Genomic DNA, 27,416 nt, shown 5'->3' with positions numbered 1-27,416 from the left:
ACCCTAGGGTATAATTTTGTGTATCTTGTCCCTTTTGTTAAATGTCCTTTCAATTAAATGCCAAACTGTGTGTTCTGTACTATTTTCAATTTTTTGGATTTAAAGTTATCTTCTCAAATCTAAAAATAAGAAATTGGATTTTTATTGATTTTTCAAATTGACAATGACTAATTATTGATATTTTTTTTTCCAAGAGCACTATTAAGTCAGTTGTCAAAAATGTCTGCATCTACCACAATAATGGGTGGTGGTTTTATGTGTAAATTTATTTTCCTCGATAATGCAATTTGATCATTGCAAAATTCACATTCCCAAATAAATCTACTCTCTAGGGTGTCAGGAAAACCTAGGTCAATTCATCAGCATGGCTTGAATCACCTCTCTTTTGCACTTGATAAAAAACCTATACATGGGTACTCAGTAAAACTCAACTCTTGTTTAGGCCTACATTCATCTCAGAGGTCCTTAAGAAGTACATGCTTTAAAGTACAAACCAAGGCATATGAAGCTAGCTCCTTAGACTATGTTCCTAATGGTGTGCTCAAAGAAGATGATCTTTTAGAAAAAGCTCTGGTATAACCAGTTGGTTAGAGACTAAAGATTGGAATCTACTTCATTTCTTGGTGGACCCTAAACGTCATCTTCAATATTTACAACAAGAAAGTGCTGAATGCATTCCCTTTCCCATGGTTGACTTCAACACTTTCACTTGCAGTTGGATCATTAATGATGTGGATCTCTTGGTTAACATGTATAGCAGAGGCTCTAGATACTGATTTTGAATTTTGGAAGGCCTTGGCTCCAGTGAGAACACAATGCACTACTTGCATTTGTTTGATATACAATTTTTTTTTTCAACTTTTTAATGATGAGGCTTTTTATTCTTCTGTAGTATTAATAAACACGTTTTCTTTGATTTTATAGTTTTTCTGTTAACAAAATTTAATTTTCTCTTACAATGAGAAAATTATATTATCTATGGATTTTTGGAGGTGATTGTTGTTTTTGATATTTCAAGTGGCAGTTGCACACACGATTGGGCATGTTGTAGCAATTGTTAGCATATCCAACGTAGCAGTTTCATTCACACATATCATCAAAAGTGTTGAGCCAAATTTTAGTAACAGTGAGAATTAGAGATAAGATATTTGTAAAACATGGATTAAAAAAATGCACCATAGCAAATATGTTGGAAATTAAATGTCAATGCCTGCAAGTTGTCCTCGAGCCCCATGCCCATCTACCCTATCAGGTCACCACAGGCATCCATCAACGGTAGGCATTCATTTTTTGGTAAGTGAGATTTTGAATTTGAGCATTGAGAGGGAAAGGAAGAATGTGACAAAAGGAATGTTTCAACATTCATTCATTCATTGCAGTGAGATCAAGCAGATCAAAGTGAAGTTGCAAAGCTGAGTAGAGAAGGAAGAAGGAAAGAAGTTTGTGCCTGCAGTTGCACGTGTTTCCCCTCCTCACTCAGTAAGTTTTTTGTTGTTTGAATTTGTCCTGTTGAAGCAGTGATTGCTCCAAGCACCATTGTATGCAACCATTAGAGTTGCAGGTTTAAAGTTATTAAAGTTGTTTGAAATATTATCAATTTAGGGTTATTTTAGGGTTTTCTGGTTGAAGCTGAATGCTCCCAAATTTTGTATTAGTTTAATGAAAGATTGAATAGAAAGTAAGCAAGCATACTTGAATCTATTCATCTTCCCTTGTATGTTGCATTTGAGAAATTTGTTTGAAAGCTTAAAGCTTTGGCTCTCTAGTTTTAATGGTGAATGCATTCACGTTGGAATTTTCTAAGTTATAAACTTTAGTTGGAGCCGGGCTCACTCAGCATCTATTGTTGCCAAGCATTTCCTTTGTGAGTCGAGCATACTCGACATTTGCTGTCAAGCTCCTCTTTGTGCCGAGTTCACTCGGCACCTATTGCCTGTCACTCAGCACCTTCAAGTGCTGAGCAAGTGTCGAGTAATTTTTGGCACTCGACACCTCCCTGTGCCGAGAACTTTTCTTCAAGTGCCGAGAAACCTGCCACTCGGCACCATCAATTGCCAAGTAAAATTGGTACTTGACACCTTTATGTGCCGAGCACTTTTGCAAGAGCCATGTAAAATTTTTAGGTTTAGGGTTGAGTTGTGAGTTTAAATTTTAATTGATATTTCTCACATGGTATCAGAGCTTCGAGGCCCCACATCCATAGTGAGTTAGGGCATTTGTTTTCTTGGGATATTTGACATGGTAGGAGATGCAGGAAAGATATGGTAGCAACCACCATCATTTAATGGATAGAATTATGATACATTTGCAAAGAAAATGAAAACCATTATGGTTGCAAATGATTTGTGGGAGTTTTTAGTTAATGGGTTCAATGATGTAACAAACCCAACTCATTATGTTGCTCTCACAAATGCACAGACGACTCATTTGAAAGAGTCAAGGAGGAAGGATGCTAAGGCATTAAGTCTTATTGAAGCAGGAATGACAGAGGCAATTTTCCCAAAGATTGCAGCAGAAAATTATGCAAAGGAAGCATGGGATATCTTTGAGACAAACTTCAAGGGAACTGATAAAGTTCGTACTGTAAAGCTACAGAACATAAAGAGGGAATTTGAGAACCTTCAAATGAAGGAGAATGAATCAGTTGCAGACTTCAGTTCAAGGACCTCCAATGTGATTAACCAACTGAAGTCAAATGGAGAAGACTATCAAGAGCAAAGGATAGTGGAAAAGATATTGAGGAGTTTACCTCATAAATATGACCATTTGGTCATGACCATAGAAGAGGCAAAAGACCTCACTGTTTTGACAATGGATGAGTTGATGGGTTCTCTCCAAACCCATGAGAATAGGATCAATAGATCTACTTCTTCTACTTCCCAAGAGCAAGCATTCAAGGCTCAGTAAAATCCAAGAGGAAGGGGGAGAGGAAGAAATGGCTCAAGCAGGAACTCCAGAGGTAGAGGCCGAGGAAATGGAGGACAAAGAAATGCTATAGCAGAAAGCTCAGGAAGAGCAGATGGAGCAAGTAGCTCACAAAATACTTCAAGAGGAGGTAAGAAAAACTACAACTCAAATAAGAGTAATGTAGAATGATACTACTGTCATAAATATGAGCATTATGCAAATGAATGTTGGAAGAAGCAGAATGATCAGTCAGGACAAGCAAATGTGGCTGATGTGAATATGGGAAGTGAAAACACTGCCTTCATCACGTGTAATGTTGGTGAAGAAGGAAGCCCTGAGGTTTGGTACCTTGACAGTGGATGTAGCAACCACATGAGTGGTAATGAAACCCTACCAGTTGTGGGAAAAGGATCTATTATGGTCCACGCCAAGAAAGGTGAGAAAAGGGAAATACAAAATGTGTATTTTTCCCCTGGTATGAAGCACAATTTGATGAGCAATGGTCAGCTCATTCAAAATGGATACAAAGTGTTGATGGAGAATGACGTGTGTCATTCAAGAAAAGGATGGGAGCAAGAACCTACTTGGAGCTGTTCAAATGACAAAGAACATAATTTTTTCCTTGAGGATTGAGACATGTTTCTCATCTCAAGTTTGTGTTGCACCTCACACACAATCAGCTCTAAGGAGTGTGATTGAAGACCCCTCATGACTATGGCACCTCAGGTATGGTCATCTTGGCTATGCTGGTTTAAATTTTTTATCAAATAAAAGAATGGTAGAAGGTTTCCCACACATAGGAAATTCATGTGACAAGTGTAAGGCTTGTATTTTGGGTAAGCAACATAGGCTTCCCTTTAATTCTAGAAATTCTAGGAGGGCTAGATATAAATTAGAGTTAGTGCATACTGACCTAGTTGGTCCTATGCAAGTTACTTCCATTGGGGGGAGTACTTATTTCATGACATTCATTGATGATTTCAGTCGTAGGACATGGGTGTATTTCTTAAAGAATAAATCTAAAGCATTTGATAAGTTTGTAGAATTTAAAGCCTAGGCTGAAAGAGAATGTGGACATTATATCAAGGTCCTAAGATTAGATAGAGGAGGGGAGTATACCTCCAATTCTTTTGTAAACTTTTGTAAGAAACATGGCATAAAGAAAGAGCTCACAGCCAGCTATACACCACAGCAGAATGAGGTGGCTGAAAGAAAGAATAGGACCATTGTTGAAATGGCAAGGAGCATGATGAAAGAGAAAGGTCTCCCAATTGAATTTTGGGGAGAGGCTGTGGCAACAAAAATTTACCTAATTAATGGTGTCCTACAAAGGCAGTCCGTGACAGAATTCCAATGGAAGCTTGGTCACGAAGAAGATGGACAGTTGAACACTTAAGGGTGTTTGGATGTGTTGCATATGCACATGTGCCTAAAGAGCAAAGGTAGAAATTTGATGACAAAGGTGTGAAATGCATTTTCACAGGGTACAGCCCAGAATCAAAGGCATATAGATTGTATGACCCATTGAACAATGAGATGATGCTTTCAAGAGATGTGGAATTTCTTGAAAATCGATCTTGGCATGGACAAATTAATGAGTCACCAAGCACTTCAAGTAAAGTGCCAATTATGAGTGAAGAAGATGTTGATGAACAGCAAGAAGAAGGAGAAAATAGAAGAAAAGGCAAGTAGATTCAGACATTTCTAAGCTCCTCTAGGCATGACCGAGTGTCAGTGCTGAGTACCAATGAAGAATGAGCTAGTCGACAATGCAGCAGCAATGAAGATTCTAATCCCACACTCTCCTCCCTATTACCAAGAAAGACCAAGAGTCTTAGGGAGATATACCAAGATGAAAGGTATGAATATTATGATGAGAGTGTTAATTTTGCATTGTTTTCTCATAGTGATCCAATATATTTTGAGGAAGCTATTAAGGAGAAGAAATGGTGTAATGCCATGGATGAGGAAATAGATGCCATAGAAAGAAATGAGACATGGAAGCTAACTGAATTGCCTCCAAAGAAACAAGTGATTGGAGTGAAATGGGTCTACAAGACCAAATGCAATGCTGAAGGCAAGATTGATAGGCATAAGGCAAGGTTGGTAGTCAAGGGCTACAAACAACAGTATGAAAGAGATTATGATGAGACGTATGCCCTGTTGCAAGAATGGAAACCGTGTGTGCTGTCATAGCAATTACAGCTCAACACAAGTCTAAGGTTTTTCAAATGGATGTGAAGTTTGCCTTCCTTAATGGTGTATTGAAAGAAGAAGTATATGTGGAGCAGCCACCTGGTTATGAAGTTGTAGGTGAAGAACATAAAGTATATAGATTGAAGAGAGCTCTCTATGGGCTCAAGCAAGCTCCAAGGGCATGGTATAGTAGGATTAACTCATATTTGATGAGCAATGGCTTTAGCAAAAGCAATGGTGAGCCCACTCTTTACATCAAGGCAACAGATGGTAAGGTATTGATTGTTGTCTTCTATGTAGATGACTTGATTTTTACTGGAAATGATAAGGCTCTAATTGGTGAGTTTAAAGAGGCCATGAAAAGTGAATTTGAAATGACAAACCTAGGTCTCTTGAAATACTTTCTAGGCATAGAAGTAAAACAAATGCATGATGGCATATTCATCTCTCAAGAAAAGTGTGCAGGGCAGATCTTGGAGAGATTTAAAATGCAGAATAGTAAGGTAGCCCCCACACCAACAACAATAGGTTTTAAGTTGAGCAAGGAAGACTCTAGCAAGATAGTGGATCCAACACTCTACAAGAGTATGGTTGGAAGTTTAATGTATTTGACTGCAACTCGGCCAGACCTAATGCATGCAATAAGTTTGATTTTCAAATTTATGGAAACACCAAAGGATTCCCATTGGCAAGCAAGAAAGAGGATCCTAAGGTATGTGAAAGGTACCAATGGATTTGGAATTTTATATACTGCAAATGATGATTTCAAGTTGGTTGGTTACACAAATAGTGATTGGGTTGGAAGTTTAGATGATAGGAAGAGCACTTCCAGATACATGTTTCATATGGGATTAGGTGCAATTTCATGGGCATCCAAGAAGCAACCTGTTGTTGCTCAATCTACAGCAGAGGCTGAATACATTGCAGCAGCATGTCAAGAAATTTGGCTAAGGAGGATCTTGATAGATTTGAATGAAAGGCAAGAGGATGGAACCAAGAATCCAGTCTTCCATGGGAGAAGAAAACACATAGAGATCAAATATCACTTCATCAGAGAGTTGTTGGAGAATGGGGATATCAAAATGATTTTTTACAAGTCTGAGCAGTAGCTAGCAAACATTTTCACCAAGCCATTAGGCATTGGATCTTTTGTACACTTAAGAGAGGGTCTTGGTGTAGTTTATTTGGATCAGTTGTGATCCTTGCTTGTTTGGCTCAGGAAAAAGGGGGAGTGTTGGAAATTAAACATCAATGCCTGCAAGTTATCCTTGAGCCCCATGCCCATCTACCCTGTCAGGTCACCGCAGGCATCCATGAATGGCAGGTATTCATTTTTTGGTAGGTGAGATTTTGAATCTGAACGTTGAGAGGGAAAGGAAGAATGTGACAAAAGGAATGTTTCAACATTCATTCATTCATTGAAGTGAGATCAAGCAGATCAGAGTGAAGTTGCAAAGTTGAGCAGAGAAGGAAGAAGGAAAGAAGTTTGTGCCTGCAGTTGCACGTGTTTCCTCTCCTCATTCAGTAAGTTTGTTGTTGTTTCGATTTTTCCTGTTGAAGCAATGATTACTCCAGGCACCATTGTATGCAACCATTAGAGTTGCAGGTTTAAAGTTATTAAAGTTGTTTGAAATATTATCAATTTAGGGTTATTTTAGGGTTTTCTGGTGGAAGCTGAATGCTCTCAGATTTTGTATTATTTTAATGAAAGATTGAATAGAAAGTAAGCAAGCATACTTGAATCTATTCATCTTCCCTTGTATGTTGCATTTGAGAAATTTGTTTGAAAGCTTAAATCTTTGGCTCTCTAGTTTTAATGGTGAATGCATTCACGTTGAAATTTTCTAAGTTATAAACTTTAGTTGGAGCCGGGCTCACTCGGCATCTATTGTTGCCGAGCATACTCGGTGTTTTCTGCTGAGCTCCTCTTTGTGCCGAGTTCACTCGGCACCTGTTGCTTGTCATTCAACACCTTCAAGTGCTGAGCAAGTGCCGAGTAATTTCTGGCACTCGACACCTTCCTATGCCGAACACTTTTCTTCAATTGTTGAGCAACTTGCCACTTGGCACCATCAAGTGCTGAGTAAAACTGGCACTCGACACCTTTATGTGCCGAGCACTTTTGCAAGAGCCATGTAAAATTTTTAGGTTTAGGGTTGAGTTGTGAGTTTAAATTTTAATTGATATTTCTGACAAAATATACTATCGTAGGTATTTGATTTGAAAAGACAAAGATAAAGTATTGTAACATATAATATTAATGAGTATGACTGTAGGCGTTCAACTTATTTTTTTAAAACTTAATGTTGAAGAATTCAGAGTACTATGTTCGTATGTAGGTTTTAATAAAATTTACTATAACAAGATCATTTGAACAATTCAATTTATTTGTATTATATTTAAATGTTCTAATAATATTATATTTCTTCTACAATCAATTGAAATCATTAGTGAATGAAATTAGATCAAATCAAATCTTCCTTGAATCAAATCAAATAAAGATAATCTTGGGTAGATTAAATCTGATTTCTTGCAATCAATTAATATTTTACCATCAAATTGGACAAAATGACCATATCATGTAGGGAAAAAGAAGTAGAGAGGGGTAGAGGGAGAATTTCTGCGATATGCACAACCCACCAAGCCTGTAAGAGTAGGCTCTGAACTCATTTTCTGTTGCCTCTATGTGAATATAAATCTACTTATTCTCAACTTTCTAAGAACCCATTGTGCTATTACTAGAATATGTTCTCAGATATAGTTAGTGGAAACATTGGCCTTTTCCCAAAAATAGGATTCACTAAAATCATTAATAGAAATAAAATCTTTCTGCCTGAAAATTGGATCTTTGCAAAATCAATCTTCAAGTGTTTTAGGAAAAAATAAAAAATTGATTTGTATACTAGTTAATCAAGAATTAGAAACATATAATAAATAAATAAGTTGATTTGTTTATCAATTAATTAGTCAATTTTTCTAATTGCTAAATATTTACAATTAGATTAAGTATTGTTATGCAATTCATTAAAAACGATACATTGTTCTAAAATAATGATATAAATATACTAATTATTTTAATTGCAAAATACTTTTCTATTTTCTATTCTAATATTGTTGTTAAATAAGACATTAATATAAAGTTTTCTAAAATTAGAACAAATAATATATTAGAAAGGAATATACAATATTACACTTGTCATTATTATAAGTGGAGTTTAAAAAAAATAAAAAATCATAAATACTAAATATATAAAAATACAATATTCACTATATATTATATAAAAAACTACCTCCTTGAAATTGAAATTGAAATCTGAATGACGAGTTATTTAAATGATGCTACTGTTGATTGAAAGAAAGTAGCATTGATTTGTAATTTTTCTTTTGTTGGACACCTTTGAAAAGCCCATGATCCAAGTAAGTCATCAAACTTTAAGGAATGAGAAGAGTCATTTCCATTCATACTTTAAACAATTATCAAATTATCAAATATTTGGATTATAAAATTGTTGGTGAATATATTTGTAATATTTACAAGAGTATAAATTTAGCAACCCTACATGCTACAAACATTTTACAAAGAGACTAGAATGGAGACTCCCAAATATAACGAATTTTTATAACAATGTAAGAAGACTTCTCATTTCTTCATTTGATATATTTCCATGAGCATGTGGCTATGTGTATGCAAAGTTGAAGCACATCAAGACACAATCTATCAACAAAAATATCATGTTTTATATGAAGTTCCATTTGCCCTTCCTCCCACCACTCAATGATTTTTTCATACAAGTAACATTAAAATTTTAAAATATAATTTTCACAAAAAATAAAACTTAGCCCACAAAATCTATTGATTAATGCATTTGTAGTAAATAAGCATTAGTCGTCAAAGGCAAGATGAGTGTAGGCCTAAAACACTAGCAGGGAACATAAGTAGCTTTGTCACATTCAATCGTGCTAGATAGTGTTGTAATTAGTCACATAGTTGAACATCAAACTCAAACAAATAAAAACAATTTAAAAAAATAAAAAAACTAGAATAGGAAACTTATAGAGTATAATTTTGAGGAATTTTCTCAATGTTTCTCTATTGATTACCTTTTCCCTTGCCCTACTATAGATAGAAAATTAATAAGCGTAAAATGCTAGGGGAAAAAAATGTCAAATTTAGTTTAAATGTTACTAAATTAAATTAAATTAAAATATTTCTTAATGATTTATGACTTTCCTTAATGATTTTAAATAGAATTTCAATTTAAAAATATATATACATTATTTAACTTTAATAACTTATATCAAATTGTTGATAAAATAATTTAAAATTTTAACTAGATTGTATTTTCAAAAATAAATTATAATAATAAAATAAAATAAATATTAAATACATTTAATTCTATAATATTGTGTGAAAATGACAATATTTATCAATACATAACTAATATATTATATAAATAAAATAAAATATAAAATATCATATTATATATTTATAAATTTTTATTTGTATTATTATATATTTATAAATTTTTATTTGTATTATAATATTTTTTAAAATATATATTACAAATGCAAATGAGTTCACGTAACATTTTTCTTGATATATAATTAATATCAAAAATAAAAAATCTTATAAAAATCTTAACTATACATAATCTTTTTTTTTTTTTTTTTAATAATTTTCAAAAGATTCAACATATTGACATATTAATGATGTATAATGCATTCTAAAATCTCGAAGCACAAATTAATGGAGCAACAAAATATATAATGTCAATTTTATATACTTCTTTCTATTATATATATCTTTAAATTATTCTTTCAAATAAAATCTCTATTGGCTACCCTTGCACCTCCTTTTCAGTGCAAGTGCTAGTATTATATTTCATATCTTTCGGTACGCATTGCACACCAAATTGCAATTATAATTATAGTAAGTACCAATATATCTTGCCAATGAATAAACAGTGATTATTTAAATAGGTTACTATGATTGTTCGACTAGCGTCTTATGTCCTAATTTTTTTAATTGGTCTTCAACAAGACTGTTCAACGAGCCACTAAGAAACATCCCTTCCGTCAAAAGGAATATAATATTCTTACGATAAGAACCAAAAGTAGTACTTACTAATTGAGTACTCGAGAATGCAGACTTCACCTGCAAATAATCAGCTATTAGTGATCTTCAAGATGGAAATTCCACATTTACGGTAGGCACCGAATTTGCACAAGTTGTGTGTTATTGATAAGAATATAGTTAAAGGTTTCTATTAATCATCGTCATTTAGATAAAAATTTGCTTTCAACAACCAAAAGTCTGCCAACTGCGTGCTTTACGAAAAGAATCTGGAGTACTGTTGTTAGAATTATGATTATCAAGCTTTTACATTGACAGGATATCTCAAGCGAGTTGCGACTCAGCTGTGACTACAACCCTCGAGCCTCATAGCGGGCCTTCCTTCTACTATATACAATCTGATCATACTGATATTTCGTATAATTGAACTGTGTATCTGCATGTTTTGATTCAACATAGCAACTGTTAAGGAATTCTTGTCAATAATGTCTCTAGTAGCAGTGCATTGGATACAATGGTTACTCATTATGGTTTACCTACTATCATTTCCCGTGGCTAATATCTGGGCGAGAACGCACAGATACACTTTTAATGTACGGGTAGAGGATACTTTGATATTTGGCCGTCCTAGTATAATTGTATTTTCCAATTTGGCGACATCCCTAACAATGATATTTGTAGTTATAGCAGTTTATGAGATGATGTGTTGAGGTTGATATGCTTAGTTTCCTTTCAATGGACGTTCACTCTATTTATATTTGAAGAATTTAACAATAATTGCAAGATTTAATATTTGATCGCCTCTAAGAATATTGTTAGGTCAAGTTTATAAAAACTATGAATATATTTTGTAACATTCATGGTGTCGTTGGGTTCATTTGGTCTTTCATAGATAATTTCAAGGTGACATCAATTTCACTAAATGTGAAGAATTTGTGTTGCTTGACATATGGCAGATAAAAAGTACCACGGTTACAAAATTATGCAACAAGCACGATAGAATAACTGTAAATGGACAGCTACCGGGCCCAACCATACATGTTCACAATGGAGACAAGCTTCTCGTTGAAGTTCACAACAAAGCACTATATAATGCTACTATTCACTGGTATTTTCATGGCGCCTAGACGCTTACATTACTTCATCTCATTTCAAACTACGTGGTTACCATTTCTTCTAGTTTTAATCTCATAATAGCTACTTGTAAACTAACAGGCATGGAGTGCGCCAATTAAACACAGCTTGGTTTGATGGACCAGAGTACATAACACAGTGTCCGATTCAACCGGGAGGAAATATGATATACAAATTCAAAATTGTTGATCAAGAAGGAACTCTGTGGTGGCACGCTCACGCATCTTGGTTAAGAGCCACTGTTTATGGAGCAATTGTCATCTACCCTGAAAAAGGCACTGTCTATCCGTTTCCTGCCCCCACTGGCCAGGCTACCATTATCTTAGGTAAAATGCATAGATATTAGTATTTATGTTTTGCACATAATGTAAATAGTTGTTTAGAGCTCATGTAGGGAAAACTCTGTTGAATAGGAGAATGGTGGAACAGCAATCCTATTGATGTCGTCAATGAAGCAATTCGTACTGGTGGTGGACCAAATGTATCAGATGCTTTTACAATTAATGGCCAACCTGGTGATCTATATCCATGCTCCAGTTCAGGTTAGTACACAGGATAATTAGAATGAGATTCCATAGAAAATAAAGCCATGGTCGATGGTATTAGAAAGCATTTACATTTAAATTTAAAAGAAGTGGAAGCTATGATATACAATAGGGAAAATTTCTTCCAATTAGGACCCCAGAAGGAAAATTAGGTATATTTATTGGAAGAGTTTATACAGACAGGACAGCTGCAGGGGCAGCTTAGGTAATTGTTTCTAATGCTTAGATGAAGCCAATAAATCTGCTGGGAAAACTTAGATAACATTTTCTATTCTTAGATGATGTCAATCACCTTCGCCCCTTGTGTTGCATTAAATATATCTCAGTCTACCAATATTTCAGTCAAGTCTATATGTCTTCTTCTATGAGAGAGGGTGCTCAATAATGGACACACTTCAACTGGTGATATATTATTTGCATTTAGAAGATACATTTATTTTATATTTTTCATTAGTTAATCTATAGATAAATTAAAAAAGAATGAGATATTTATTCATATAAACTCAAATTTATATACAAGAGAACCTTTAAAAAAAATATGACAATAATAAATGAAATATTTTCTTTATTTCGTGTTAGTTATTATAATTATCTATCATAAGTATGTAATTTATAAAATAGAGCATTCATTTAAATAGGTTTTATTGTCTAAGTGATAAAATATTAAGTTCTTTTTGCACAAATAATACAATCTACCATAAATGTACCTTAATATGCACTTGGTTTCCTTGTAGTGAATCTCATGTGGATCTTGAGAGAAGAAAGAGACAAGACCAATTATAAAATACTTATCATGCTATCTATGTGTAAGTGCTAGAGGTTGTTGGTGAACTACCAATATAAGGTTGTGTCAACTAATGAAGTAGCACAACTAGTAGACAAGACAACACTTTACTATTTTAAGGAGTGGGGTCTATTTTGTAGTTAACCATCCCAAACATTTGAGCCAATATTTGATCCTATTTGGACCAAATCATTTACACAAGAAATTAGAATGAGAAGATCCCCCCTATGCATTTCAATGTAAATTATGGGATCAGAGTGACATCTAGTGAATCTATATGGAAGACAAATAAACCATCCATCTTCTCCTAGAAAGATGTAGGATCTTTTTTGAGGTAGAAAATTAATGACATAGCCTACAAAAAAGTCAATATTCCCATACAAATCATGTTGAAGGATCCATATAGACTGCCTTTGGAAAATCACAATGCAGGATAATTCTTCACATCCATATAATATGCTAATCAATCTTGCAACATGTGACAACAAAAGTACAAGACATTGGGATTCATCATGGCCATAAGGGAATATAAGCATAAACTTCAAATCCTATATGATGCATCCATTTGCATGAAAAAGAAAAGTATCTTCCTTAAGGCGAGGAATCAAATATTAAGTGTGATTATTCATGAGATAATAATACTTTTTTATTATAGCACTATCCTAATCTAGAGCACGAAAAACGTCACAAAAAATTAGAGGACCAATAAGAATTGTATTAATAAAAAGATTGATGCCTAAAGTGACAAAATGAGTGCTACATGTAGCCATAGGAACAACAAAAAAATGGCCATCATCATGGATCATAAAAGTTGACTCAAAGTAGGTAGAGTAGGAAAAGAAGATTGAGTGATTGATCAATACCATCATCATCATGAATACCAGCATTAGGAACACCATAACAGATATTATCATATAACAAGAAAATCTTGTTAAAAATAAATGGGGAGAAGGAAGCTAGAGAGACTATGATATATAATCTTTTAGAGTGAAAGACTCATACAAATAAACATGATGAAAATATACTACTCAAGTTTTAGAGTCAAACAAATAATAATCCTTTCTATCCTTACAATGGCCAACAATGGCCAACAATAATGAAGTGTTATTCCTTTTGTTTTATTTCCTTGCATCTACCATATGGAATGAATGCCTACATATCACTGCCAAATACTTTGAATTAATAAATCTTGGGATTAACTTTAAAAGGAGCCCCCTCAATAGTTTCATGACATATTTACTCATGAGAGATATAATTTTGAATATAGTTCAGAGAATTGATAGCCTTTTCCCAAAACAATGGATCCATCAACCTAGAGTATAGAATACAATTTGTCATCTCCCTTAAAGTTGCATTATTTTTCTTGGCCACAACATTCTGCTAAGAAGTATATGGAGAAGTGTGCCATGGAAGAATTCCTCAAGCATTGTAAATTTTTTGAATAGTTGATTGACATGTTGCCTCGATTATTTCTGAGAATATTTTGAAGGGAATTCCTTGACTACTTTGAAAATGCAAGGATGAACACATAATATCAAAGAACTTCATCCTTATACATCAAAAATTACACTACCCAAAAAATGTCATCATTGAAGGTGAACACACACTTAGCCCCAAAAAATAAAGGATTAAAATATGACATGAGGTCATGATGAGCCAAATCAAGGGGAGTTGAAAGTCATATGGCCATAACTTTAGAAAAATGGATCACTATGACTTTTTCCAAGAACAAAACCTAGAAAAAAATAATATCTAAAGAAGAGACTTCAGAGTAACTGATCGCAAGGCCTATGTGCTCATCTATTAAAGATATCTATAATTTAGGCACCCAAACTATCTATGACAAAGCTAGTTTTATAAAATTCACAGGCATGATAAGCCATGGTCTTGATAAAGATAAAGATATATTAATTTTATACATATATATTTCAAGATCAAGTGTGCATACAAAAATGAACTTCTTAAGATGTTGCATCCCTCAAATAGTTACATCAATAAGAGATAAATTATAAACTCTTCCTTTACCGTCATGAAAAAATCCATAGATAGAAAGAACTCCATGTAAAATATGGAATAATATGAACATCCAATGGTACCATCCTACATTGGAACTAGTCTTATCACTAAAAATAAAAATTGAGAAGAGTTTCCAATAACAATATGTAAAGCAGGACTATTACAACCTAATAATTTTAAGGAAGGCCCCCTCATTGGAAAAGTTGTAAAATCTTGGCAAATTCTACATTATTTTGGGGAAAAACATTAATATCTTTGGCAAAAAAAAATAAAATTGTAAGGAAAAATATTAGTTTGTATTGGAATTTTATTTTCAATCATATGTATATTCTATAAAGTTCTCATGATTCTTTGATTATTGGAAATTCATAGAAATAGATGCAAATAACTAGCCACCATCATTTAACCATTATCATTATATGGATCCTAATCAATTATCATGCATAAAGGATAAATTATCCCCACTTTTATCACTGTAATTTCTCTAGCAAAGAGAGGGTCAAGGTGTCCCCAGTTAATTTTATATCTTCTAATATATATAAGCTAACCCAATTTTTCTATAACCATTTTATTATCATATATCAATAGACTAATTAATATCATAGTCAAAACTTTAAAAAGACAAAATGTTTCACATAAAGTATCCTTAATAGACATACATGTCCATTGTGAAATCAATTTCTGGTGAAAGTTTTGAATGACAATATGTTTCATATAAATTCTCTAGAAAAGAGATACATGTCAAATCTATGTACTTATCCCATACTCTACCTTAAAATTTTGACCACATATTGGTGAATATGGTCATTAATTAAGACAAATCCAAAATTGTAGGAAAAAGTAGTATTTATAAATAATTTGGAAACATAGATTCTATTAGAGAAATCCTTAAAATATATGAAACTAATTAATAAAGTTTATGGAAAATTGAATTACATTTGATTTAATTTCATAAATTTAGGGTGATTTGTTGAAATGATTAGGTCTCACTTATTTTTCATCTTTGAATTCAAAGATACTAAACATTCACCAATCAATGAATATTCACCACTAAAGTTTTCCTTGTACTATTAGAAAGAGAATCAAGAAGATTGATGGTATGAGTTAGCTAATAAGAAGCATTGGAGTTAAGAATCCAACTAGGAAATATTTTTATCATAAAGATCTTTCTCTTTTTCCAAGGGAGAAATTTAACCCTAATAATATTGTCCTTTCTCATAGTTTTGTCCAATTTCGCTAGCCTTTTGAAAAAATTATGCATCATTATGCTCTAGTTTCCTCCTTCTATGATAGAAAATATATGTATCTTAAAGATCTTTCTCTTTTTTCAAGGAAGGAAAAATATCCCTAATAATATTGTACTTTCTCATAGCTTCATCCAACGTCACTAGCCATTTGAGAAAATTGTGCATCATTATGTCCTAGTTTTCTCCTTCTTCTTAGACTTAGAAGATTATTATCTTTAGTTGGGAAGACAAGGAGTAGAATTAGAATTTTGATCACTCTTCAACTTAGGCTCGGTGGGAGAATCACCTACTATAGATGAGTCTTTCTTTGGATTCTTCTTATTCTCACCATTTTTCTTGGATTATTGAGTCATCAAAGAATGAATTTTCTAGGAAGAACATCTATATTAATCAACTTGGCCTTATCTTTAGTCAATCAATCATAAGAATTCTGAAATGAAGGCATCTTATGTGTATCCCCCATGGGATCGATATTATAATAGAAGGTAAAGGAAAACACATGAAAATGGTCTATGAGATTAGAAAAAAGCAATAAAATACATTACTTGTCATGTTTTTAATGACCACAATGTTTTGATTTAGACAAAATCAACTTGAATTGAGCAAGGAAATCCTAAATTATATTTTGAAAAAAAAATGACAAAATCGATATATTGATTTTTGTCATTATTTCTTCTTCAATGCATTGATGTTAATGAGTTATCTTACACTATGGAACCCTAGTTCTTATAAAGTGGAAAATAGGAGAAACTAATACAACTGACAAGGAGAAATGAGAAATGTTGCAATCAGGAATAAGATTAGGTAAAACCAAGTTTTTGCAAAAATAATCATATAGGTTTGCTAGTATACAATGGTATAGATTTAGAAGAATGTGGTTTCATAAAAAAACTTAAGAAATTGTGTGTAATGTAAACTTGTACAAAAACACAAAGAAAGTACAACAACCTTGTACTTAACTTCATGAAATTCTCCAAAAATGACCATACCTTCTAATTCTTTTTATCGGACCCTTTCAATTTTCATCCAAATATAAATGTGTATAACATTGAGATGAGAAAGCTATAACCCTACCTTTTACTCAAACAAACATATATATTTAACCCCATAAAATATTTTTGTTGATTGAATAACATAGTATCCGAGGACACCGATTATATTTGAAAGGAGAGAGAAAAATCACACCAAAAGGATGTGTGCTCCTTAGATACTTATAATTGATAAAGGATGTGCTTTACTACTTGGAAATAAATAGTGGAGATTAAAGTAGACTAGAACCCATATTTTCATTGTACTTTAGCTAAACCAACTTAATTGTACATGGGCTATTTTTTTTAAATTATAAAAATATGAATAGACCCTTAAATCATCCCATGTAAGATTGTTGTAGACTACTAATTTGGCAAAGTGCTCATTCAATGTCACAAATCTTATGAACAAGAGGAAATAAATATCATTGATTGTAATAATATTAATACTACCTAATTAACTAGTAGAACTGAATTTTTTTTTTTTTTTGATCGGTAAATAGCCGAAGTCTAATTATTATTATATGTTAAGTGAAGATAGATTTGAACCCAAGACCTCCCTCTCAGTTAAGCAAAGGTAGATTTGAACACAAGATCTCCCACATGAGACGCTTGCAACTTACCATTGCGTTGTAGGCTTTTGCCTTAGTAGAACTGAATATTACAACTCTAATATCTATATCATTTTGATTCTTTCTTATTGACCATATTGATTTCATGTCTAAATCATACAATTTGAAATTTTGCATTAGTTCATAGACTTAAAGTGTGTATATTGAAATTTTGCATTAGTTGATAGACTTAAAGTGTGTATATTTTGCCATTTTTATTCTACATAATTGTTAGCATTTATCAACTTAATAAACTTGATAGAGATGAATTGACAACAATCTGTATGATGAAAATAGCCTTTTTAATTGTGTAATGGTCTTTGTGATTAATGTTACAATTCTTCTCTTACGATTTAAGAATGATCTTTTGCAATGATTTAAAAAAAACCAGATCTTTGGCAATCAATATCACACCCTCACAATTTACAATTTGAGGAGCTCGAATGAATAACTTCATTTTCAAACTTATGAATGCAAAGAAGTTTATATAGAAACAAAACATGAAAGGCTATATAACATATTTAGGGGTATACAAATTAATACAATTCCCAATTTTAACAATAATAATGGTGATTCGTAATGTGAGCTATCTGACTAGACACTATAATACCGGTGAATGCAGAAACCTTTATCTTTGAAGTTAAGGCCGGCCAAACATATCTTTTAAGGATCATCAATGCCGCCCTGAACAATGAACTATTTTTCCAGATCGCAGGCCATAACTTCACCGTGGTGAATGTGGATGCTGCATACACAAAGCCATATAATACAGATATTATGATGATCACACCGGGCCAGACAGCAGATATACTTGTCACAGCAAACAAACCTCCAGGAACATACTTCATGGCAGCTAGACCATACTCTTCTTTGGGATCCACTAACATCAACAACACTACCACCACAGCTATTTTACGATACGAAGATACCATGCCATCTTCTTCATCCCCCTTCCTCCCTTCTCTTCCGCCATATAACGACACACCTACTGCCACTAAATTTAGTGTGTCTCTTAGAAGTCTCAACACACCAAAACAACCAATTGACGTTCCTCAAGAAATAGATGATAATGTGGTGACCACAATGGGGCTCGGATTGCTTGCTTGTCCTCTCAATCAGACTTGTGCAGGCCCGAATGGATTCAGATTTGGTGCAAGCATGAATAACATATCGTTTGTGAAGCCCAGCATTGCCATTCTCCAAGCTCATTACTTTCACATAAAAGGAGTCTTTACAGCAGACTTTCCTTCAGAACCCCCCATTGAGTTCAATTATACTGGGCAAAACATTTCTTCCAGCCTTTGGGTTCCTATTCAAGCAACTAAAACGAAGGCTCTTAGGTTTAACTCTACAGTTCAATTGATTTTACAGGGAACAAGCATTTTGATAGCTGAGAACCACCCAATGCATCTTCATGGCTACAGCTTTTACATTGTTGGACAGGGATTTGGAAACTATGATGCTCAAATGGACCCACTTAATTTCAATCTCATTGATCCTCCGCTGCGTAATACTGTGGGAGTACCTGTCAATGGATGGGTTGCACTGAAATTCAGAGCTGACAATCCAGGTAATAATGATGTATCTCATTACTGTGCAACTCGATTGTGTAGAGGATGATAAGATATAAATGAAGAAAGATTTGGACTTTTTCGTTTTGTGCAGGGGCTTGGTATTTGCACTGTCACTATGACGCTCATTTGACATGGGGGTTGAGCATGGTTTTTATTGTGGAGGACGGTTTAGATGACAAGGCGAGGTTAAAGCCTCCTCCTGCAAACCTCCCAAAGTGCTAGATATGCAGTGAAATACTTCATAGTTGAATAAAATAAAGGCTTCCAAATTAAGCCAGCCTTGAAGATCTCTCCTCTCACATGAAAAATAAATTCTAGACCGAAGATATTCACTGCACAATCTCCAAGAAGACTTTATGTTACTACTATTGTATATAGTACTTTTTAAATTGATCCTTGATTAATATTTGTTAGAAGGGGCTTTTCAAGAGGTCTTTGATTTTATTTTATTTTCTAGTACAGATCTTTCAAGGCCCTCATCACAAATTTAAATAGATTTTAGTATTTTTATTTAAAGTAAAAGAAAGTTTGAAGAGGATTCAAAATATCATACAAATAGGTTTTAGAGGAATCTAGAATTCCAATAAAAAGTAAATGGGGAAAGGCTAGCATCCCAAACTATACAAACAAAACACAACCAAGGAAGATAAGGCAAAAGAAAGATCAACTGTCAAAGGGGGTGAACACCTAGGATATTGTTACTACAAAGAGAAAATCTGTACACTAGAGGAATCATTAGGGATATGAGGATGTCCAAATCAAAGTTCAGAATGATCATGGATCCTAGAGCCATAAGAAAAAACCTTAAGAGTGCCACAAAACATGTCATGTGAGAAGAATTGACTCCCACCAAGGATTAGAGTGCCCCTAAATGAACAAATAACATAAACAAAAAAAACTCATCCACGAAAATAGGCCCTTAAAGATTATCAACACGTGTCTAGTCAAGAACATAAGAAAAAAGAAAAGGGCCTAAACGTAGAGCCTAAAAATAAAAAGGAACACATGATTGTAACCCTTGACTAGAAAATTTTCTATAGGAGCAGACTAGATAGATTATGCTACATGAGCTGACATGGTGAAATATGCTACAAGAACAAACAAAGGTGAAACAATACTTCAAAATTGTGTGATAGAAAGATATAACAAAGAGGATGCTACAAACTATGAAGGAAGTTGATGTTATATTTTAGTGTGTTTTAAAATTTTGATGTTTGTAATAAAGTCCTATGATGTGGTGGCATAAATAGAATAGTGATTCTATAAACTCTCCAATTTATAGCCACTAAGGACAAAGTGAATTTCATTTTTAGTTTTGAGTCAATTTTCTTTCTAAGTGTGTTTGTGCATGTTTGAAATAATTAAGCCAACTAGGAAATCGATGGCTACACGAAACTTCAAACAACTAGAAAAACTAGCAGCAAATTTTGATGCCTGATTGATCCTTCATGATTTGAAAATGGTTTTTCATTTTCTTGTTTTGTGTTAATGTTTCATCTTCCCAATCAAAGAGATGGGAAAGTATTGAAAAAGAAATTTTTTTGTAACAAAAAAGTATTGAATACAGTATAAGAGAATAGAAATAGTTTTGAGTTTTAAAAAAAAAAATTGTTTTTCCACTTGAAAGTGTGATTTTCTATTTTCTTTCTAGAATTCGAAAGTCTAAACTCTGAGAATATGTTGATAATCTAGTTACCCTCCTAATAGAATATTAGTCTATTTTGTGAATCAAAACTAAGCTTCTGGACTTCGTAGTTTGTTACAAAAAATCTAATTTTCTAAGTCATTGAATGTAAATACTAGTTGTTTTGAGGGTCATAGAAATAGATGGGATTCTTTTAGGCTCTCTACAATCTATTTTTTGGGATTGTGGAGGAGTTGTGTATAATATGTTTTTGTTTTCTTTTATTTTTACTATTTTAGTTGGTTCTATTTGTATCTAAGTAGAAGACAATCTATGAACATGGTGAATATCTTCATGTATTCACCAACATGTTGAAATCACATAACTAATATGTGATGGAGGTAAAGGTCAATTGAAACCATAAAGTTGCAGATTTTATTAATAATTGGGAATGCCATGATCAATGCTTGAGCTGTGATCATATTTTTAAACCATGCATGTAGGAAGGTGATATAGATTTTGAACATGGATTAATGTTGCTTGGTTTTTAGTTTGTATTCGAAGCTAATTAACATTGCCCATGTATTTCATTTTCAATAAAGAAGAATCTAGTTGGTTTAAGTTAAATTTGTGTAGAAAAGTTAATGTTTCTATAGGAAATCAAATAGGTTCCTATTGTATACTTGCATATAAGTTGGTGTTAAGAAAGTAAGATAGATGTCAATTTGAGTCAAATAGAATTATTGATCCTGAAGGTGTATGAACCCCTTGATGTAGACTTAGTTGAGTGATTTATTTCCTCCTAAGTTTTCCAAGGTGAGGCTTTGCATCAAAATTGTCCAAGCAATCCACTAGGTAGATGACATCATTATTATAGGTTGGACAAGGAGAGCAAGACCATCTTGAGAGAAATTGAGAGCTCCCTTAGCTTCCATGAAACAAAACCTACGAATAGATCTTGGTGTTATTACGGTCTTTGTTAATTTTTGTTTGACATCTTTTTAAGTTTGTATTTAAAGGTGCATTTTATGAGTTATTTAAATATAATTCTATTACTTAATTGTTATATTAATAGATTTTTTAAAAGATAGTATTTTATTAAAAGAATAGTTTGTTGTATGACATCTAGATAAAATGTCATTTTTGATATTAACAGTATTCAAAATGGGGTGACTAGCCAAGAACAACAACAAAAGGCAAGGCCACTTACAAGTGGCCAACGGCATAAGAAAAAGTAGCACACGTGCACCTCATCCATTGTCCTTCTTTAACATAAAAAACAACTAGTAATAAAAGTAAATAAGCTAGACAACTAAACTACTAGCTAATAACAAATAGAAGTACCAAATAGCATCCATGAATAGTAAATTTCCATAAGCTTTTAACATACTACTACTATGAGAAACCATAAATAAATTCTTATAATATTTGTTTTTAAATTTTCAAACACGTATTTAATTTGATTGGTTATAATTTAGAGAAAAAAATTTAAATAGTATTTAACAATATAATAGGTCTAAAATATGATGGGGGCTTGGGCTCTTGGATGTTTTGAACTAACACAAGTAAGGTGTTTTTGAGAGTCTTAAGAAGTTTCGTAGTTAAAAAGAAGTCCTTGGAATCTTTAGATAGAATAGGTTAAATGAACTCCCAAAAATCCTGAAAGAATACATGAATGGATCTATCTATCTCTAGGGATTTGTAGTATTTCATGGAAAACATAGCCTTCTTAATTTACTCTTCTATGATTGGGTTCAAAAGTACCATATTGTATTCATTACCCAACATAGAGGGAAGGAGCTGATTAGTCTATCTCATACCTCCATTTCAATAATTGCATTATAAGGGTTGGAAAGAGTGTCTTTGAAGACAAGGTCCACCCATTTTCTAATGGCTTCTAGATTAGTCAATTCCACATTATTTCCATCAAGGAGGGAGGAAATAGTGTTTCTATGTTTAGAAGAAGGCTTATGAAAGGAGCAAGTGTTCCTATCTTTTGAGAGCAATTGAATTCTCAATCAATGCTTCAATAGACTTCCTTCCTATCCATATTCTCACTTTATTTATTCCTCCATATTTCCTCCTCAAGGTGATCTTCATACAAAGAAAAACCGATAGCCATGCTTCCCTACAACTATTTCATCTTTTCTTTAATAACCTATTTCTAATTATAAATTTTCACAAATGAAGACTTGCTCCATCTAGAGACCTCCCTTGTAACATTCTCCACTTTCTTAGCCATCCTAAACATATCAATTTCCTTCACTTTTATCACCCACCAAAGGTACATGTAGTCCATGAAGTCACTATGAGAGTTCATACGATCTCGTAGAGAAAAGGTCATGACCCCATCCAGGTTCTATCCTTCCAATTAAGGAGAATTAGGGAATGGTTAGAAGGAACATGTGGGAGAGAATTCAAGGTAGAAGAGAAGGAAACATCCCAACCCGTATAGTATAGGATCCTATCTAGATTGAGATGAATAATATCTTGACCCTTCCTATTATTTTGACCAAGTGAAATGGAACCCAAGGAGATCCAAATCTAGGAGGTCATTGATTCTATGAAAGTTAGCAAGATTTCATATGTTTTTGTTGAAATTGAATGTACCTCATAATTTATCCAAAGGGAATGTAGGGATGTTGAAGTCTACCATACAAAAAAAATTGGCATTGACATTAGATGACATGAAGTTCAAGATTTTATCCCAAACCAGAGTCTCTCCGCTCTAGTATTATTAGAATCAATATTGATTAGGTACTAAGATAGAACATTGCTTTTGAATCCAAAAAATAGGAAATTATGAAAAAAAAAATGCCTTTGTTAGACAACTTACTAGCATTCCAAAGTGTAGAAATACCTCAAAAGGACATAATTATCTCACTATAGTGAACAAAGACCCTAGGAAAAAGAATATTGATGATGATCTAACAAAATTGTCCCATGTCATTTTAATTTCTTAAATTAATAGAATATCAATTTTCCAACTCAGAATCAGTTTCCTTACAATTAATTTCTTTTGGGCACTCTTTAGAACCCTTTATGTTCCAAGAGAGGAACTTCATTTTCTACTCTTGTAGGAGTCTTTTAGGGTCAATTTATTTCCATTGTAAATTTATATTGTAGTGACCTTTGTTCTAAAAAATGTTTCTGAGGGTTTACCAATTTTGACCTCATTACCCACATCCACCTTCTTATTTCCATGGGTTTTTCTTTTGGGCTCCTCCCAAACATCAAAATTTATAAAAAGAGGAGCAAACTAGGAACCCAAAAAGGGATCCCACATAGCCATACCTAAAGGTAGCACCATGATCACTGAGAAGGAGTGTACGAGGGGAATAATGTTGCCATCAATATTTAACAAGAGCATTTAAAGGAGGTGAAGTAAATATACATATAGAAGAAGAGATAGTGCTTAGAGTCTCCTTCTTATCCAAACCCAACACCACTACCAAAGGTTTACTAGTAGATTTTGTTAGAATGACAGAATAATTGAGAGGGGGAGATTTAGTTATCCTCACATCTAGATGCACCAATTTAATTTTTATTAACTTAAAATAGTTTAAGCAACCTTATAAAACCACTCAGTCCGTATAGCAAGTCATCGACAACTTTACATATTCATTCATCACTTAAGTCTCTATTTAGTATATTATGACTAACAAGATACAACATGTATAACAGATATATGATACCAAAATTTAACATGGAAATCCAATTTGGGAAAGACCACCAAGAAACATGCTACCACTTTTCACTCTTTTTAAGTGAGCTCGGTTAAGAGCCAACCTTGTTAAAAGTTGTGAAACACACTATTAGGTATGACCATATTTAATCACCCTCTTAGAAGTGGTCTAGTTATAGGACTTTAGATCATTCCATTAGAATGTCACCTTGATTAAAGGATTTACAAAATGAATTTTAGCTTAACCTTGATTAAAGGATTTTGATAACTACATAGTTAGAAATTATAAGCTAGGTTTGATCTATTAGGAGGGTATGTGTAGGATCATGGTGTGCCAAAAAGTGGCGATCTAAAAAATCAGTAGTTCTAAAATATCTCAAACTATTTTAAAATCTATTCCAACTTTTTCCCCACCCACCCTGATACTAAATGAAAAATATTAATAGCTTAATAAGGTCTACTATATCTTTTGATACCAAACCCATATGGTCAACTTTAAAAACATCCTAAAAATGTGCTTTTGGCTTGTTTTTATGTGATTTTTACTTCAAAAATGTAGTTGATGACTTTTTTTTCACCAAAATTTGACGAAATGAAAAGGGTTTCTTAAGAATGTTATTATCTTTCCATAAATGTAAGGTTTGTCAAAGTATGAGTTTATTAAGTGATTATTACTTATTTTCTGATGGAGTTACGTATAAAGTGTTGACTAACACACTACTTGAAAAACAACTATAATTTTCAAATGGTACAACATTTTTTAAATCCAAAAGATGCATCACATTCTATGTTTCTTCTACTATAAGGAAAAACAATGAAAATTTGAATTTTGTAGAGTTTTGAATTAGCTATGGTGGTCAAACATGAGAGTATTTTTATTCCAAAAATACTAAACTCAAAAATTAATTATTTATTATTTATTTAGAATAAAAATACAAAAAAATATGTGTCACATCAAAGCATGAACCTACTACTTATATCTAGAACATTATTAAAAAATAGTATCATTTGATTTTGATTAAGGTGGTTAGACATAGGTCTACTTCTTATTTTTGTTCTAAATTTTTTGTAATATTGCATTAAAATTCAAAATTTTGACCAATTAGTTTTTTTTTTTTTGAGATAAGTCCTAGTAGTTTAGAAACTAGATTCAATTTTCTAGAGATTCTTTTCTCTCAACTTTTTGATTAGATCTTGGGGTTTGATTATATTCAATGAATGCATTAATCATTTTTTCCTTCTACTCCTTTACTTCTATAAAATTCTCAATGAATCCTTTCCTTTGATTGCATAACAAACTCAATTCATGCATTAAATATGCCATCTCATCAATCCTAATTACTTACACATTTTGACTAATCTAAAAATTTAACTATGTTGGCCTCAAACTTGATTCTTTCACAAGCCATTATTTTGCTAACACTTGGTCATCAATATGTTCTTCTTCTTAGTCAACACTGTATAGCTTGATCACTATTATTCTGTCTCGGTCAACTTTCATTGGGTTGCTTGGTCTTCACAACACTCAGTCGCTAGTACATTTTCTTCACTATCTATCTTGGCCATAACTATTACTCAAATGATACTATTTTCTCATCTATCTCTTAAGTTCCTTAATCTTCTACTTCATTAGCCCAATAAAATTATCACTCGGTCAAGCTAAGTGTTTTACTATACTTCTTGTCTTATCTTATATACATAAATTTTAATTGTCTTCTTCACTTCATATGATGATTAAACAATACATTATCTTGTCAAATACTAACTGATCAATTGGCTACTACATAATTCCAACATACTTTATCCTCTTTTCTCAACAACTTCACTAGTTCATCTAGTTATTGTTAGAATGGGGTTATCATTGCACCAAAAGATCAATCTGTCAATTCTCAATACAAGGGTGAACCCACGCTAATGGGTTCCACTTTAGTGAAACGAAGAAAGTTCAAAAAGTTTTCCAAATCGTGACTTAGGATGTTTGAATTTAGTTTGACACATTCACACGAACATATATGAAAAGTTTTTGTGAACATATATGTTGGGTATGTTCACATGAACATACCAATATGTAAATTCATACATTTGCGCGAACATATTAGCTACATATGTTCGTGCGAACATATGAAAAGTGCATTTCTGGCGGATGGAAAATAGTTTTACAAATGGAAAATAGCTTTATGAATTGGACTTTTTCAAGTTTTTTGATTGTTCGCACGAACACGTTAAATATAGCTATGTTTACCCGAACATACCCTTAAAATTTTTCGGTGGCCGTGAAAATTTAGGGGGGATATTCATGCGAACATATGTTCGTGCAAACTTATAATATTCTTGCGAACATGTAAAATTTGAAAAAATTTAACCCTTTTTTCATTTTTTTTTTTGCTCTTTTGACTCTCATAATTGTAGGAGAATGATCTCCTACTATAAAATAAAAAATGTCAAAATGTGTTGCTCGTAGCAAGCTTTCCAATGACTATAATTGTAATACATATTTTAGTCATTAAGACTTTCAAATATGAGTTTAACTCATTATAGGTTCATTACCGATTGAACATTAACCAACTTTGACACCTTGGGAAAATTAGTAAATTAGGTCAATTTTTTTTTGAAAAATATGTAGGAACTAGCTTATTGAGATACCTTTCTATTAAAAAAAAAAAAGGTTTATGATAAATTGACTTCAAATTATCTGTGTCAAATAGAATGTATGTCTGAATTACGGTTCATGCCACTTCGAAACTTCATAAACTATACAATATTCAACCAAAATAAATCAAACCAAATGCATCCTCTGGATATTGATGTTACAAATCTAATGCCAAAAAAATTACTTCATTATCATTTCTAGAAAAAAAAAGTTATGTGTGTCAAATGGACTGTCACTCTTTAAAAATATTAAATTTTATTATGTACCACTTTTCGGAGGAGATAAATTTTTTTGACATAAATAATTTTTTTTTTTAGATTAAAAAATATGGTTACAAATTC

At 32.7% G+C, this 27,416-nt stretch overlaps 1 protein-coding gene and 1 pseudogene across 1 annotated transcript; both read left to right on the top strand.

The window, feature by feature from the left end:
• The first annotated feature begins 219 nt into the window (after window positions 1–219).
• Window positions 220–1,137, top strand: LOC149537224 (glucose-6-phosphate/phosphate translocator 1, chloroplastic pseudogene; annotated as a pseudogene).
• Window positions 1,138–10,662: 9,525 nt separating this feature from the next.
• LOC149537223 (laccase-12-like) lies at window positions 10,663–19,338 on the top strand. Its single transcript, XM_089806427.1, has 6 exons — window positions 10,663–10,770; window positions 11,134–11,285; window positions 11,393–11,637; window positions 11,725–11,853; window positions 18,165–19,112; window positions 19,208–19,338. The coding sequence occupies exons 1-6, from the start codon at window positions 10,663–10,665 to the stop codon at window positions 19,336–19,338; spliced, it is 1,713 nt and encodes a 570-aa protein (XP_089662553.1).
• Window positions 19,339–27,416: the final 8,078 nt, after the last annotated feature.

The sequence above is a fragment of the Cupressus sempervirens genome, chromosome 10 (genome assembly GCF_028749045.1).
Source record: "Cupressus sempervirens isolate cs-2001-9-10 chromosome 10, ASM2874904v1, whole genome shotgun sequence".
In the NCBI taxonomy this organism is placed as follows: Eukaryota; Viridiplantae; Streptophyta; class Pinopsida; order Cupressales; family Cupressaceae; genus Cupressus; species Cupressus sempervirens.
This window is presented reverse-complemented; position numbering and strand designations above follow the sequence as displayed.

Coding starts and splice junctions, on each gene's coding strand:
- LOC149537223 (XM_089806427.1), top strand. CDS start 10,663: ATGTCTCTAGTAGCAGTGCATTGGATACAATGGTTACTCATTATGGTT. Junction 10,771..11,133: donor CGCACAGATACACTTTTAAT/GTACGGGTAGAG, acceptor GACATATGGCAG/ATAAAAAGTACCACGGTTAC. Junction 19,113..19,207: donor ATTCAGAGCTGACAATCCAG/GTAATAATGATG, acceptor CGTTTTGTGCAG/GGGCTTGGTATTTGCACTGT.